Below are 14,778 nucleotides of genomic sequence, written 5' to 3'. Positions count from 1 at the left end.
CCTAGTACGCTTGAGTAAGTAAATGTAGATAGATCTCGATGATCGTGATGCACCGCCTCTGCAGCTACGTCCCACCGCTGCTTCAACGGATACCTGCAGTTGGTGAGTCTCCCTTATCACCTAAACACTACTCTGGGGTAGTCTGTGCGGTCATGATGCCTCCCCCAACCCCGGATTTATCGGATACCATGATAAGGCCCGAACCCTCCCTTGGCCATGGCATTGGACACTGCAGTGCGGTGACAAACGGCTCCATGCGGTCAGCATTACTGTGTCTCTTGCACGACGCTTTCCGCCTTATTTACGCCTACAGACGGTTTACCATGGAGGCCTGTCTGGGGATATAATAAAATCTTGTTAATGCCCCTGCACGCGTGCAGAGCCTATTATGTGATTGCAATTGTAAAGTGTCATTATTCTGCAGTGTACCAGCTATCTACAATCAAACCCCATCTAACCACATCACAGCCTATAGAGAAAGAGAAAAAAACGCCCTCCAAAGAAAGAAACCAAACAGAATAGCACAGAATAGAGTATGTAGAGCAGACCCTACTTCCCACACACCTCCCCCTGTCCCATATACTCCCTCGTCAGCGCCTCCTTCACAATCGCACCACACAACCTCGCATACGGATTCGTCCTGACGGCCATCTCCCTCGCCACCCCGCTCCCCCACCTGCCCCCCTCCTCGAAATCCCGCCTCGCCCGCTCCTCACACGCCTCCTCCCCCGTCCTCTTCCACTCGCCATACCACAGCGCGCCCCGCTGCGTATACGCCATCTTCAGCAGGTTCGCCTGCGCCGCACTCACGCTACCACCATCCTTGGGCGCCGCGAGCGAAATGGACGTGTCCAGCGCGGCAATGACGTCTTCGAGCGGCGCAGAGATGAGTCTTAAGACTTGGGCGAGGTTGTTGAACCCCGATGCGTAGGTCGGGTGCATGCTTGTGAGTGTGAGGAGGAGAGAGTGGGCGGTGGGCAGGTCGGAGGCTTCGGCGGCGGCGATGGCGAGGCGCTCGGTGGCCTTTAGGGAGGGGAGGAGAGAGGCGGGGATGTGCGGGTCGGGGGGAGGGTGCTGTCGATGAGGGGAGGTGGGGCGTGTCGAAGATGTTTGTGAGCACGCGGAGGTCGTTGGGGGTGAGGTCGAGGGTGGTGGCCATTGTGCTGTGGGTGTGTAGGTGTGTGGTAGCTATTGATATCGTGAGGCAGTGAGGAGAGGGGTATGTGTAGCTATCGTGAAGCTTGGAATGTTTGGGAAATGATTGTAGAGGAGGTAGATAGGTAGGTGATAATTGTGTATTTGGATGTCTCGATAGTCCAGCTGTGCTATGGACAGATATGTAGGAATGTGAGGTATGTATGCAGACAGCTGGATAATAGGAGCAGCGTAATAGTAGATGTGACAGAAAGACCAACACACTCTGGCCCCCTTGATATCCCTCGAGTGCCCCTCAAGACCCCACAAAGACCCCACAAAGACCCCCCAAAAGAATCCCCCCGGACAGATCTCTCACGCCCAGGGCTCCAGTTGCCTTCTCTAGCCGTGTTTCCCCCCCTGCGTTAACACAACCCCGAAGAATCCGATGCAGATGCCGTCATGCAGATCGCCTCCCAACCCCCAACGACACCCGCGTCTAGCCGTGCCTACCCGGCTATCAGTGGAGTCGTGAATCCGTGGGTTAGGGCTCTGGTACTGAACTCGAGGAGACGTCTCTTTCATAAACTCCACTCCACTTCTCCTGCTTGCTGCTGCTCAGAGTTTGGTCTCTATCGATATATCACCAGACGCTGGTTTCTGTGCATCCTCCTCTCTTTCTCCATCCTGCTCTTGTGCTTCCTCCCTTCTTCCTTCTTCATTCTTCCGCCTGCATATTGAACTTTAGCACAAAAGAAGAACAAATATACGAACGTTTCACGGCAGTCTCACTACACAATCCATCCCTAGCTCACAAACTTGACTGCTGCCCTATAGCCATAATGCCTCCTTCAGCCCTCTCCTCCTCTCCCCCAAACTCGCATATCATAACTTCCACGGGCGAGACCTTCCCTCTCTCCGGCGTCCAGTCAGCCACCGCGATCCGCGACAACACAGAGTACCGCGGCTACGACCATGTGCACTGGTGAGCCATTTCCTTCCCTTTCCTTTCCTTCCCACTCGTTCCGCTATAGCACACAAACCTAACATCCACCCCCCAGGTACGTTGGCAACGCCAAACAGGCCGCCTCATACTACATCACCCGCATGGGCTTCCACGCCGTCGCCTACCGCGGGCTCGAGACGGGCTCTCGCTCAATCGCCTCCCACGTCGTCTCCAACGGCCTCGTAACCTTCGTCCTCACCTCCCCGCTGCGCGCCCCCACGCCCTCCGAGCTGTCCCCCGAGGACGCGGCAGAGCTGGAGCTCGTGCACAGGCACATGACAGAGCACGGGGACGCCGTCAAGGACGTGGCCTTCCAGGTCGACGACGTGTACAAGATCTACGACCGCGCGATGGCCAACGGCGCCGTGAGCGTTGCGCCGCCAAAGGTGCTCAGGGACGAGGGCGGGGAGGTGGTCGTGGCGAGCCTCAAGACGTATGGCGATACGATACATACGCTCGTCGACCGCAGCAGGTTTAGGGGGGCGTTTATGCCGGGCTATCGGGCGGCGACGGAGGTGGATCCCGTGGCAAAGTTCCTGCCGGAGGTGAGGCTCGAGGCGATTGATCACTGTGTGGGCAACCAGGACTGGAACGAGATGGAGGCGGCGTGTGACTAGTGAGTTTCTCCCCCCCTCCCTTCACCCGCACACTCTGTGGTTTTGAGATATCGAAATATATATATACTGACCACATAACCACCACAGCTACGAGCAAGCCCTCGGCTTCCACCGCTTCTGGTCCGTCGACGACAAAGACGTCTTCACCGAATACTCCGCGCTCAAATCCATCGTCATGGCCTCCCCCAACGAGCTCGTCAAAATGCCCATCAACGAGCCCGCGCACGGCAAACGCAAATCCCAGATCGAAGAATACGTCGAATTCTTCAACGGGTCGGGCGTGCAGCACATTGCGCTGCGCACCACCGACATCGTCACCGCCGTCATCAACATGAAAGCGCGCGGCGTGTCCTTCATCACCGTGCCCGACACGTACTACGCGCAGATGGCGAAGCGGTTATCGGCCGCCGGCATGCGGCTCAAGGAGGACTTTCGCGTGCTGCAGGAGCTCGGCATCTTGGTCGATTTCGACGAGGGCGGGTATCTGCTGCAGCTGTTTACGAAGCCGCTGATGGATCGGCCGACGGTGTTTATTGAAATTATACAGCGGAACGGCTTCTCGGGCTTTGGCGCGGGCAACTTCCGGAGCCTGTTTGAGGCGATCGAGAGGGACCAGGCGGAGAGGGGCAATTTGTAGTTGTGGTGGTGGTGGTTGTTTCTTCCTGTTCTTTGCTTTTTTCTCTTTTGTTGCGGGGAGGCTTGTGTGACAGATGGAGGGTTAGGGTTGTGGTTGTGGTGAGTGTGCTTTGGCGGGAGTCTTTTGGTTCTTATGGCTTGGGTTTTCTTTCATGGGCTCTTTTTTGTACATCACTTCTGATTCTTCTTCTTCGTTTCTCTTCTTCTTCACGAGGTCACGTCCGATCCTGTGTAATCAGCTCCGTTAATGTACCTACAATCAATCCTCCACTGCTCCAATCCGCAATCCGTGCTCGTGAAAACACAGTCCATCACTCACCCCAGCCGTCTTGGCACCCACCCCGCACATCGCCACCACCGCGATTCCGAGACGGGATTCAGTGGTGTAGTGGTATCACGGGCGCTTGCCATGTTTGCATGATTTGCGCCCGACCCGGGTTCGATTCCCGGCTGATTCAGCGGTTAAGCATACTTGGGGGTGGCTTTGGGGAGTGAGTCGGTGTTCTTGTTTTTTGGTGGTTGTGCGGAGGGGGTGGGTGGGCTTTGGATGGGCCTTTTGGTGAGGGGGTTGCGTGGTAGAGGTGGTGGGGTGGGGGGTCTTGTGCGAGGGGCAGGGGGGGGGGGGCTGTGTTTGGTAGTGGGGATGGTCGGGGTGTGGGTTGGCGTTGTTGGAGAGTGCTCCTTCATAATTTATCACCCGGTGTTGTTGGGCTCTTCCTCTTCATACATTAGCATCCGACATGTACAGACACTCTTCATTCACCCGTCATACTTCATCACCCGGTAGATGTATGTATCTCTCGTTCATACTTCATCACCCATCACTCATCACTCGTCATACTCCAATCACGCCCCATCACCCAGCATGGCACTCGTCAACACACTCCACTCACTGCATGGCATCTATGGTCTGTCTGCTCTGTATACTGTCCGCTTTCCAGCCACCACTTGATTGCTTCCGCAACTCAAGAGTGGGCCCCGGTCTTTTTGCGTGATGCTTCATGGGGTATGCAGGCTATAGGGATGTGGGTTGCTGGCTGGACCGCTGATGGGTTTGGGGGTCTAGCTAGTCGGTCTGGATATATCAATTGAGCTGATCATGGGGACTAGACTAGGAGGAGGAGGAGGAGGCAGGGGTACAATGGGGGGGGTGAAGGTTGCCCATATGTAGTATTAAGTCGATTATTTTTCTGGGGCGGAAGGGAAGGGAAGAGAGGTGGTGATGGAGGGGGTTGTTTATATATGCATGGCCGGTCTGGATCGACTTGGGTCTCAGTGTGGCGAAGGCGTGTGAAGACCTGCTTGTGTTAATATTTAACTCCCGCTGCCGGCTGGTTTCTATGGATCTACAATACAGGAAAAGCGTTATTTCTACCGGTGGCAGCAGCGCTGGGTGTTTGTTTAGTGTAGGGGCCGAGCACCTCCGAAGGCTTTGGTTGCGGTAGGGGTAATTAGTTTGTGGTGCGGTTTGGCAGGCAAAGGACCACATGTGTGTTTTATTGGGGTGTGTTGTGTGTCGGCGTTTGGAGATGGTATCGAAATCCTTCATGGGAGTTTCTCTCGCGCGAGAGTTTCTTTGGTAATCCTATTACTAAACTATCGCAACGGAGTGCCCACTGACTTGGACCGATTGGGCCGGCAAGGAAGGAAGGAAGGAAGGAAGGAAGGAGATCGTCTGCAGATATACTACATACACGGGGTATCTTTTAGTCCAGAAGGTTATGGATCTAGGGGAAATAGATATTGGGAGGAACAATATAGAAGCAATCTACATTCACGATCTCCTCTGCTCTCTCGCTCGCGCCATCTAGAAACCAGAGTTCAGCTAAATCACCCCCATACGCAGCACTACCAGAAAAAAGAGCTCAAAATCCCTGTGCCACGTATTGTGGACATCATCCGTTGTGGTGTAATGGTTAGCATCAGTCGCTCTCATTCATGATCCGACTAGATCGGGGTTCAATTCCCCGCAACGGAATACTTTTTTCTTGTTTTTTTTTTCGCGCCGGGGGTGGTAGCTAGCGGGACTTGGCAGGTGGATACTAATTGGTGCAGGGTTAGGGTTTGTGTGGAGGGTCAATGATCATTTAGGCTATATCTTTTGAGTGAAACCTTTTTCAGTGAAGGCCCCACTTGGTGCGTGCGGGCTCTATATACAATCAGGTGAATTCCCTAGCTTATGTAGTATATTATATAAATATTGTATCAGAAATGGGGGTGAATCTGATACCGCATCAGTACGGTATTGTGAGAATATGCCGCTTTACCTCGGTATTTAACGAAGTATATGGTAGTGTTACGGCAGCGGTACGGCATTGCCAAAGACTGAGGTAGTCGTTTTATCCATCTTTCTGTCACTGTAACCTTCATCGCTAACCCTAGCGCCCTAGCCGACACTATTTCGCACTGGAACCAGAAACGACTACAGTCTCCTGCTCTATATGTGGGCCCGTACATACCCTGCTAGATGGAGTACTCTATATATTCGTACGTCTAAATGATAAGAGGCACTAATAAAACATAAAAATGTTGTATAAGCGGCCCCAATTCACGCAAAGGCCAGTCTTTTCTTATATAACCAATGAAAATTAAAGCAAATATATGTGTATGAACAGAAAGTATCCGCAAAAAAAGAAAAACCATAATTCTGATCCCTCTTAAACAACATCAATGCATTTCTCGTACGTATTAGTGATCGCCCTCGCCGAGTCGCTCGATCATGTCAATAATATTCCATCAATGAGTATTACGGAACGGTTATTATATTTACCTCAACATTCGGAAAACGAGGCCTCATATTTTTGCAGAATCCGAAACACTTCCTGATCATTCCGCCTTCGGGCATTTGCAAGACATCCAGGGTCGAGGCTCTGGATATCCGCTCCATTTTCCAGAAGACACTCAATGGAACTTTTGTGTCTTTTGACGATGGCGGCATGAAGTGCATTCGGGTATTTACCTCCTTGGGCATTCACGTCTGCTCCCTTGAATATAAGAAGCCGTATCATTGTTGTCCATCCTCTCACCGCTGCTGCCTGAAGTGCATTGCCGTATTTCCCACCCTGGCAATTGACATCGAATCCGCTTGTGATGAGTAATAGAACCGTGAATCTAGCACTGCGCACTGGAGAGCGTTGTGGTACGGTCCACCAATAATGTTTATTGCGAGCCCGTGGGAAATGATGAGCTCGAGCGTTGACCTTTTCCCGCTGAGACTAGCCGCTTGGAGAGCGTTATTATATTTCCCACCTCTTTTGTTCATCCTGGCGCCTCTCTGTAAGAGGAGCTGGATAATTTCTTTGTCTCCACTGAGGATTGCTGATTTCAAAGCACTTCCGTAGAGGCCCCCATGTGCATTGACATCAGCACCGCAATCTAAAAGAAGCTCTATGAGGCCTTGGTTCCGATGATGAACCGCTGCCTGGAGAGCATCACCGTGTCGGCCTCCTTTCATGTGGACATCTGCTCCGTAGCGGAGGAGAAGGTCGGCAACATATGCTTTGTTTCTGTCAATTGCAGCATTGAGTGGCGTCCCGTATCTTCCACTGCTGGAATTGATATTGGCACCATTATCCAGAAGAACTGAACAACTTTGTGATGGCCGGAGTAGACTGCAGCCTGTAGAGAACTTCTATACGGTGAGATGTCTATGTTTATGTTTGCGTTGTGTTCTATAAGTTTCAATATCACGTCTAATTGGCCACTGTGCAATGCAGCTATTGATGCAGCTATTGATGCAGAACCGAAGCGTCCACCTCTGGCGTAAACATTTGCCCCTGTTTGAGGAGACCTCTGGCCAACTCGTAATCACCGCGGTAACATGCTGCCTGAAGTGCTGTGCCATAGACGCCACCCGTTGCATTCACGTCCACGTCAAACCTGAAGAGGATGTTTGCTACTATTCCGCATGCCTTTTTATTCTGAGAGCCCCGGCTCCCAGCAACGGCCTGTATTATGGTGGCAAATCGTCCGCCTGATGCTGTAACTTTCGCTCCTCTGGCAAGAAGCAGTCGTATACAGTCCACGAATATATCGGGACCCGCGGCGCCAGCAGCAGATAGAGCCAGGAGGGGAGTTCCATAAACCTCACAGCGTTGGTTGACGTCCGCTCCTTGGGCAAGAATAACCTTCAGACGTGAGCGGGTGGTGCTGCCACTGGCACATTCGGACACCAACACGGAACTGCCTCTGATGCCGCTCGATGGATTGACTCTGAAATCCTTTTTGGAAAACGAAGGTACCGTCACAGAAGCCCTCTTGGGCAATGTTGTCCGCAGTTTGGTCCCATATCTTCCAACTCGGTTGTTGCCCGTGGCGCTTTTGGAAATGAGCATAGCCACAATATCTCCTTGTCTTTTGTGGGATGCCGCCTGAAGTGCGGTTCCATACTTCCCACCCACGCAATTGATGTCTGCTGCTCTCGCCAGGAGATACCCCACAATATGTGTATAATCCTCATGGGCTGCTGCCTGTATGTCGGTGCTACCAGCTCTAGATCCCGCCACTAATGCGGTGCCATATTTCCCACCCAGTGCGTTTACATCGGCACCCTTTGAAAGTAGGAGATCTACCACAGCTTGGTTGTCTCGGTAGGAAGCAGACTGTAGGGCGGTCCCATAGATATGGTGGGAAACATTCACATCAGCGCCTGCGGAAATGAGCAGGTTCACAAGCTTCATATCCCCTGCATAACATGCCGACATCAACTCACTGAGATGACCTCCCCCAGACACATCTGGGTTGGCTCCGCTGCGTAATAGGAGCTCAAGCGTACTTCCATCTGATCTTAGGATAGGTGGTGGGTTTGTGGCGCTTATCGCGGCTGCCTGTAGAGCGGAATTGTACTTACCCCCGAGAGCATCGACCTCTGCTCCATTCCTGATCAGTATAGTAGCACAACGGCGGGTTAGGTCTAGGTCGGCTGATGCTGTTTGAAGGGCGCTTCCGTATTGTCCTGCCCTTATATTCACATTGGCACCACTAGCTATGAGATATTCTACTATCTCATTCCGATCTGCGTAAGGATAATCGCATGCGGCCATGAGAGCGGTGCCATGCAGCCCGCCAGTCGCATTCACGTCGACACCGTTTTTAATGAGCAGAGCCACGATGTCTAAATTTCCCTGGGCGCATGCTCCCTGTAGCGGGGTTGCGAAGCCCCCGCCTCTTCCATTGATGTCTGCGCCCCTATCAAGCATGAGCTGCACTGTCTCGACGTCCATATTCCCACGGGCACATGCCCCACATAGGACAGGGCCCGTATGTCCAGGCGTGTTAACCGAGTGACCCTTTTACAGGAAATACAGCATCACCTCTTTACTGGCCGGGGAAGACGGGGAATGAGATGTAATGGCATTGAGGGCATTCCCATAGGTAGTGCCACCGTTTGTCATAACTTTATACCCGGGCGCTACATTGTTAACCGATCCTTACTTGTGTATCAATGATTCCCGGCGTCTGTATCTGACCAATCTGCCCGAGTGGGCCCCGTGGAAAATGGTCAGCTTGACAGATCTGGGCGGGGTGTTACCTTAGATGGTTTTATAATTTAGCTGAGTATTTTAGGTAGAGACCCGAGCCGTTTGTGCAAGCCCATGCACGCGTACGCTGCAACCATTATGTAGGGATTGAGGGAGTGTCTGTCCAAATCCTTTAGCTAAAACCCTATTCACTGTGGGCACATTGATTCCCATGAGGTCTTGAGTTTGATCAATTTGGTATCGAGCAGGTAATCCTAGGACATTTGCACGTCTCATTTGTTCTTTTACGACCTAGCATCATGTCATTTCTGTCGTTCTCTTCGTTTGTGTTGTAGCTATTCGTTAGCAAAAAAAATCCCAGGAAGCGATATCAGTATACGAGACGTAGACATACATAGATCGGTGTGGAAGTGGCGGTTATATAATGGCCGCTATTTGCTGAATGCTTTAAACTAATCGATTATGGTTAAGACAGTTATCACTAACCAACTATAGCGAATCAAAAGAGGGGAACTACTTGTAGTATTACACCGCCTGGACAAAATAAACTAATTATTGTAACATGGATGGTGGAGCATTTCGCTCGCTTAATAGTTCTCGCTGCATCACAGAGTCTCACTCGGTTATGTAATACCACTAGTCTGTCCGCGTTCGAGCGACTTTTAGATCTATCGCGTAGACGAGGGCTTGGGATAGAAGTGCTCGCCAGAAGTTCTCGGCGGTCGGAGGAACAGTGAGCCACAGCGAGGTGGACTGGTTGTCGTACAGGGTTAGGGGTTTAGCTCCCGATGAAATATCGCACTACCCATCCTCAACCTCTCATAAAGCAATATCATAATCAATACAACAACCTGAAAGTAAGAGAGAAATAGCAACTTATGAAAAGACATGATTTTGTTCGGTTATTAGTTCTAAGCTGTTTCTGGGATTACTTACATAAGTACATGTAACTATCAGGCTCTGTACGGACATGTTGATAGGATATCCCATCCGAGTGAGATAGTATGATGTGACCCTACCTGACTATTTACATAGAATTATCAAGGTTTATGTGTCCTTGGCTGGCTTGATCTTAGTGCACAAAGAAGAGGCCATTGGCGGGATGGAGTGCGTAAAATTTAAATTCGTTACATGTTAAAAAATATAGATTTTCAATCCGTAATACCATCATACCGTAATGCGCGTGGCTCTCATTTGGCATCTAGAAAAAGATAGCGCTTCTGCAATTGTTGATGCTAATCACTATATAAAATATCGTTAATATCTTCAGTATATATACTACTTGGATTGCACACAGGCGAGTAATAATAGTAGCAAGCACAGCAACCAGAATAATGAGGGCACAAACCTTTAGGAACAAGCTTCTCCGGTCCGATCCTTAGCTCCTACTATCGCAGAATTTACCATCCAACCACCCCCAGCTCTTTTGGGCATAGGGATATAATTGAGCATCACTGCTCCAGCTATCAGCTTTGAGGCGACATCCGCAGGAAAATCCGAACAATATGGGGCGTAGTAGCGACCAATGAGGCGGCAAAGCAACCCATCACGAGCTTCTAGACGAGTCACAAAGGCAGCATCCTTGCAGATAGCTTTCATTCGCTTCTTCCGTGATTGGCTGAACAAGTTCAAACATGTCTCCATCTCGTTGTTTGATGGCCTGTGAATCTTTCGAACGTTGATGAGGTCATGTAGGGAGTTTGCCAAAGCTGCGGCGCTCTCTATGGCACAGTTCGCTCCTTGGCCAATATTTTGAGTGAGCTATTACAATGTGTCAGTATCAGTTTGCGGAGTAACGATATCTTTCTGACCTTATGAATGCTATCGCCTAAGCATACGACTCGACCAACATGCCAATGCTCAAAAACATTCTCCTCTAATGCTGTCATCCAATAACTCTCACGGCCAGCCCATATATCAGCAAAGGTGACCTTCCCCCAGATAGCCTTGGTCTGAATGCCTTCGCAAACCTTCTCGGCGTCAACGTTGGTAAAGCGCGGGATGTCCGGATAGTGGTATCTTTTATCCAACTTCTTGGTGACGAACCAAATGATGCGGCCCTGACTACCGTTGAAAGTCATGACAGATACTCCATCATAGACACATGTGACCTGATCGCCTATTACGAGCTCGGGAATGTTCCACGAGATGCCGTAGATACATGCGTATTCCGCCTTAGTTGCTTTTTGAGACCCCCAGCACGCGTTAGCCATAAGCGAAATTAAGGAGTCATAAAAGTTAAAACATACCATGCTTCTCCTGCGGAGTAATCAGGCCAGGGTTTATTAAGTCTGCGATTTTCCACATCTCGGAGCGGACTTTGCTGTGAACACCGTCTGCACCCACCACCAGATCACCGTCATAGAAATGTCCGTCCTTTGTGGATACTCGGACTAGGTCTCCTAGCTGCTCAATCTTGACGACCGCTTTTCCGAGATAAACCCTCGACTTATCATTGAGGGTATCGTATAGAATGGTTAATAACTTTTGCCGGTCCAAAAGCGAGAGAGGGTACCCGAACCTGTACCTTTATCAGTTAGCACTCAAGTTCTGGCACTGCTTATCTGCAACGATAGGAGATAGACATGCCGCTCGTTAATGATATCAGGGAAAGCGTTAGTAAAGCTGAAGCCATCTGGATAGCATGTGTGTGATCTATGGATTGGTTCAATCTCGGATTCGATGGCATCAAAGAGCCCCAGCTGGTCGAGAATGCGGCCACCGTTTGGCATGATTCCAACACAGGATCCTAGAACAGGGGTGATATTTTCATGGCGTTCGAGAATGATGTAGTCGATGCCAGCTCTGTCTAGAGAATGTGCAAGCGTGAGACCTGTGATGGAGCCACCAACCACGATGACGGTGAATTTTGCTTCCAATTTGACTGGCCTTGTAATGAACCCAGGCATTGGAAAAGTGCTTTTATCGGCCAAATGTGTCGTAGTTTGAGGAGTATGTTGTTCTTCGCTAATAAGAGATCTGATATTCCGGGGAAAGATGATGGGGTTGATGGTGATGGAGATGGAGGAGATGTAAATCGTGGTTCAAGTAGATTCCTGAAAATGTTTGGATTGGTTTGAGTGATTTAGGATGGACCAGTTAAACTCTCCGGGGTTCATAAAGTATGGTATGAGCGGCTAGCTAATTTAGTACATGATGTATTGATGGAGTACCCGGATAGGCCTAACGTAGTACCCGGGCTAGGGGCTATCCCTATTGGCCGCGTTGTTCGTGGTTCTACAGGCCGTACGCGGAAACCTAAGATTATCACAAGCCAATTGCACATACATGTGTGCATACATGTGTACATACAAGTACATGTGTACATGTCGTTTAAGTCATGTAGCCAATGCTCTTTCCCTAAATCGCACGAGGACATCAAATTGAAGGTGTACTTGATATTCCTCATATAATATTGGGGTTGTACTCGCACTGTAGCGCTAGTTGCTGGTTGGTACCAGCTTGATGATCTAGCTTTGATCGTCATTCATGGCAGATACTATCGATAGTCCTTCTGTGCTACCATAGTCGTAATTGATATAAGGACAAACTCTACCCGTCTCTACGAGCGCTGTATGACCTCCAATTGGTTCGATTGTTCTGTAGTTTGATTGGGACTACATTTATTTACAGCAGCTGGCACTGTCATCTCGGGAGGGTGCAATGAAAGCCCAAAGTGACGATATATATGTAATATAATACCTAGCTTTGTCGACACTCAGTACGTGAACAGCTGACCTTACGGTTTCTTGTTGTGGAACATGGGCTTGCGCGTGGTGTTGCCGCGGCCGGGTGGGGGGGTTGGTTCGAGTTGTGTGTGTGTGTGTGTCAAGGTGCCCGGTAGGGGGTGTCTCGGGTCGTACGATTTGACGGTGGGGTTTATGTTGTCTTGGCGGTTGTGCGGCCTATGTACGGAGGTGCGGAGGTTAGTACATGTAGTTTGCTGCCCGGTTGTGAGTCATGGGCTATCACTCGGCTAATCGATTTGTCTCCATTGAAAAAAGTAGGACGAGGACAAGACAGTTAAGTGGCTAGATTGTAATCCCGACAAAGAGATAAGCTACATGTAGCTATATAGTCACGGATCGGACAGCTGCCATTAGACAGCTGTCTTCGACATGACAAGGACAGGTCTCGACATGACATCTCACCCGTACCCGTTGGACATCATTTAAAACGCCAAATATCCAACAGTCTCAAATCGCTCTTTCTTGTGTTTAACTCATTAATTCTACGCAGTTGTCTAAATCGCAGTAAGAGTGATGATACAAGTATTGTTTCATCCAAATTTTGTTGCATTTTTACGAGATGCCGTGGGTAGAAAAGCTGAAATTATCAATTAAATCTCCTTAATTGCAATACGCTACACCGTATTTGAAAACAAAAACTATCCTAATCTCACTAACCATTCCCACAAATCTTCCTCTCTTGCGCATACATTCTGAATCGAAAAAAACCGACTACTTCATGGATCGGACTAATGTCCCCAAACTCACTAAAAAGCATCACCTATAGCCATCATGATTCTGATGTCTATTTAAATCTAATCATGGTTCCTGAAGAGTGCGATAGGGCCTCCGGTCATCCCTCCCTCTGGGGTCTTCTTAGCTCGGGGCAACTGTGGCAAGATCTCGCTGACCCAGCCAATGATCTGTGGTGCTTGGAATGAGAGTTTCATTCCGGTTGCGGTGGCCTCCATTCTTGAGTTGGAACTCGAGTTCTCAGTTTTGAGGTTTGCGCTGGGGTTCGGAGATCAGTATATAATTGAACAATTCCTTGACCACATCTAGTCAGGCGAGTTTCTGGTCCTACCTTGCCTTCGCGCCCCAAGGGCCATATCTAACAGCCATGTTTGTGTTTGATGCAGATGCTTTCATGAATTCATCTGCATGGGCTTCTCCACATGCAATCTTGATATTGTTAGGAAATGTATAATGGTGTGTAGTGAAGGGGAAGAGTCACCTCGATTTCGGTATTTGCAGCAACAATGAATGCAGTTGGGTATGTTGGGAAAAGCCCATATTCTGCCAACGCTTCGTCGTTTCTTGCGGCTAACAAGGACTGAATTTTGGGTGCGCCAGGACTAAGTCTAGAAGCGTAGGAGTAACATCAGCACTGAAACACAAACAATTCATAGGTGCGGCATGATCCTTACTTGGTTGTTTGTGGAGCATCGATTTCATAACCATGGAAAAGCTCGCTGTGAAGCCTGCTAGGAGTAAATAATAGCTCTCCGCCAGCGAGTGAGGTGAGTATGAGTCTTACCAAGGTCTGGAGATTCGAACCATCATAGCCGAACTATATTGCGTCAGCGCACACCGCCGCTATTTCACGATGAGGTGATGATAAGGGATAACTATATCACTATCACTTACAATGTACCCTTGATCTTGGAACTCGCCATTTCATGATGGAATGATCTGTTTTCAAGGCACAGAGTGGAGCGGTTAGTCAGACGTACACAATATCGATATGAGTCACTCGAGGGATACAGACTGGCTCGATTGAGAGTATGCAGAGCTGACTGACGCCCCGCCGAAGAAGCCGCCAAACTTCAGGTTGAATTTGCCACTTACTGCTTTAGATTCATTCGCAGTCGAATCGCTTTTGGCGTCATGTTCGAATGAGATTGTGGTCCATGGATCAGGCTTCTTGTTAGGCCTAGTTGCTGATCCATTGAGAAGGTTCTTATTCTCTTCACTCTGAGCCTCCGTAGCATCGATAAGGCTATATTCCTCCCCCTTCTGGTTGACGGCAAGGTGAGGGCTGATATCTCTGCCAACTGACTCGGTACTCTCCTTCAGACGATCTTCGAGCAGGCCGATCTGTGATTTGATGCTCCTTAGCCTTGCTTGAATTGAGTTGTTGATCCCTTTCCCGGAAGATAGTTTTAATGCTTTCATCT

At 49.7% G+C, this 14,778-nt stretch overlaps 5 protein-coding genes across 5 annotated transcripts; 1 reads left to right on the top strand and 4 right to left on the bottom strand.

The window, feature by feature from the left end:
- Positions 1-549: 549 nt before the first annotated feature.
- On the bottom strand, positions 550-1,159 carry LAJ45_09899 (uncharacterized protein; the record flags this gene model as incomplete). Its single annotated transcript, XM_046119430.1, has 2 exons — positions 550-1,074; positions 1,121-1,159. 2 exons carry the CDS (start codon positions 1,157-1,159, stop codon positions 550-552), a joined length of 564 nt encoding a protein of 187 aa, XP_045967281.1.
- An 817-nt stretch (positions 1,160-1,976) lies between these two features.
- Positions 1,977-3,394, top strand: LAJ45_09898 (uncharacterized protein; the record flags this gene model as incomplete). Its single annotated transcript, XM_046119429.1, has 3 exons — positions 1,977-2,119; positions 2,196-2,756; positions 2,845-3,394. 3 exons carry the CDS (start codon positions 1,977-1,979, stop codon positions 3,392-3,394), a joined length of 1,254 nt encoding a protein of 417 aa, XP_045967280.1.
- Positions 3,395-6,164: 2,770 nt separating this feature from the next.
- LAJ45_09897 (uncharacterized protein) lies at positions 6,165-8,615 on the bottom strand (the record flags this gene model as incomplete). The annotated part of the gene is made up of 3 exons (XM_046119428.1): positions 6,165-6,477; positions 6,537-7,024; positions 7,137-8,615. 3 exons carry the CDS (start codon positions 8,613-8,615, stop codon positions 6,165-6,167), a joined length of 2,280 nt encoding a protein of 759 aa, XP_045967279.1.
- Positions 8,616-10,223: 1,608 nt separating this feature from the next.
- Positions 10,224-11,782, bottom strand: LAJ45_09896 (uncharacterized protein; the record flags this gene model as incomplete). The annotated part of the gene is made up of 4 exons (XM_046119427.1): positions 10,224-10,634; positions 10,712-11,055; positions 11,123-11,394; positions 11,445-11,782. 4 exons carry the CDS (start codon positions 11,780-11,782, stop codon positions 10,224-10,226), a joined length of 1,365 nt encoding a protein of 454 aa, XP_045967278.1.
- A 1,634-nt stretch (positions 11,783-13,416) lies between these two features.
- LAJ45_09895 (uncharacterized protein) lies at positions 13,417-14,776 on the bottom strand (the record flags this gene model as incomplete). Its single annotated transcript, XM_046119426.1, has 5 exons — positions 13,417-13,612; positions 13,686-13,783; positions 13,836-13,962; positions 14,029-14,171; positions 14,450-14,776. 5 exons carry the CDS (start codon positions 14,774-14,776, stop codon positions 13,417-13,419), a joined length of 891 nt encoding a protein of 296 aa, XP_045967277.1.
- Positions 14,777-14,778: the final 2 nt, after the last annotated feature.

This window comes from Morchella importuna, assembly GCF_003444635.1.
Source record: "Morchella importuna strain M04M26 chromosome Unknown Morimp01GS040, whole genome shotgun sequence".
NCBI lineage: Eukaryota > Fungi > Ascomycota > Pezizomycetes > Pezizales > Morchellaceae > Morchella > Morchella importuna.
This window is presented reverse-complemented; position numbering and strand designations above follow the sequence as displayed.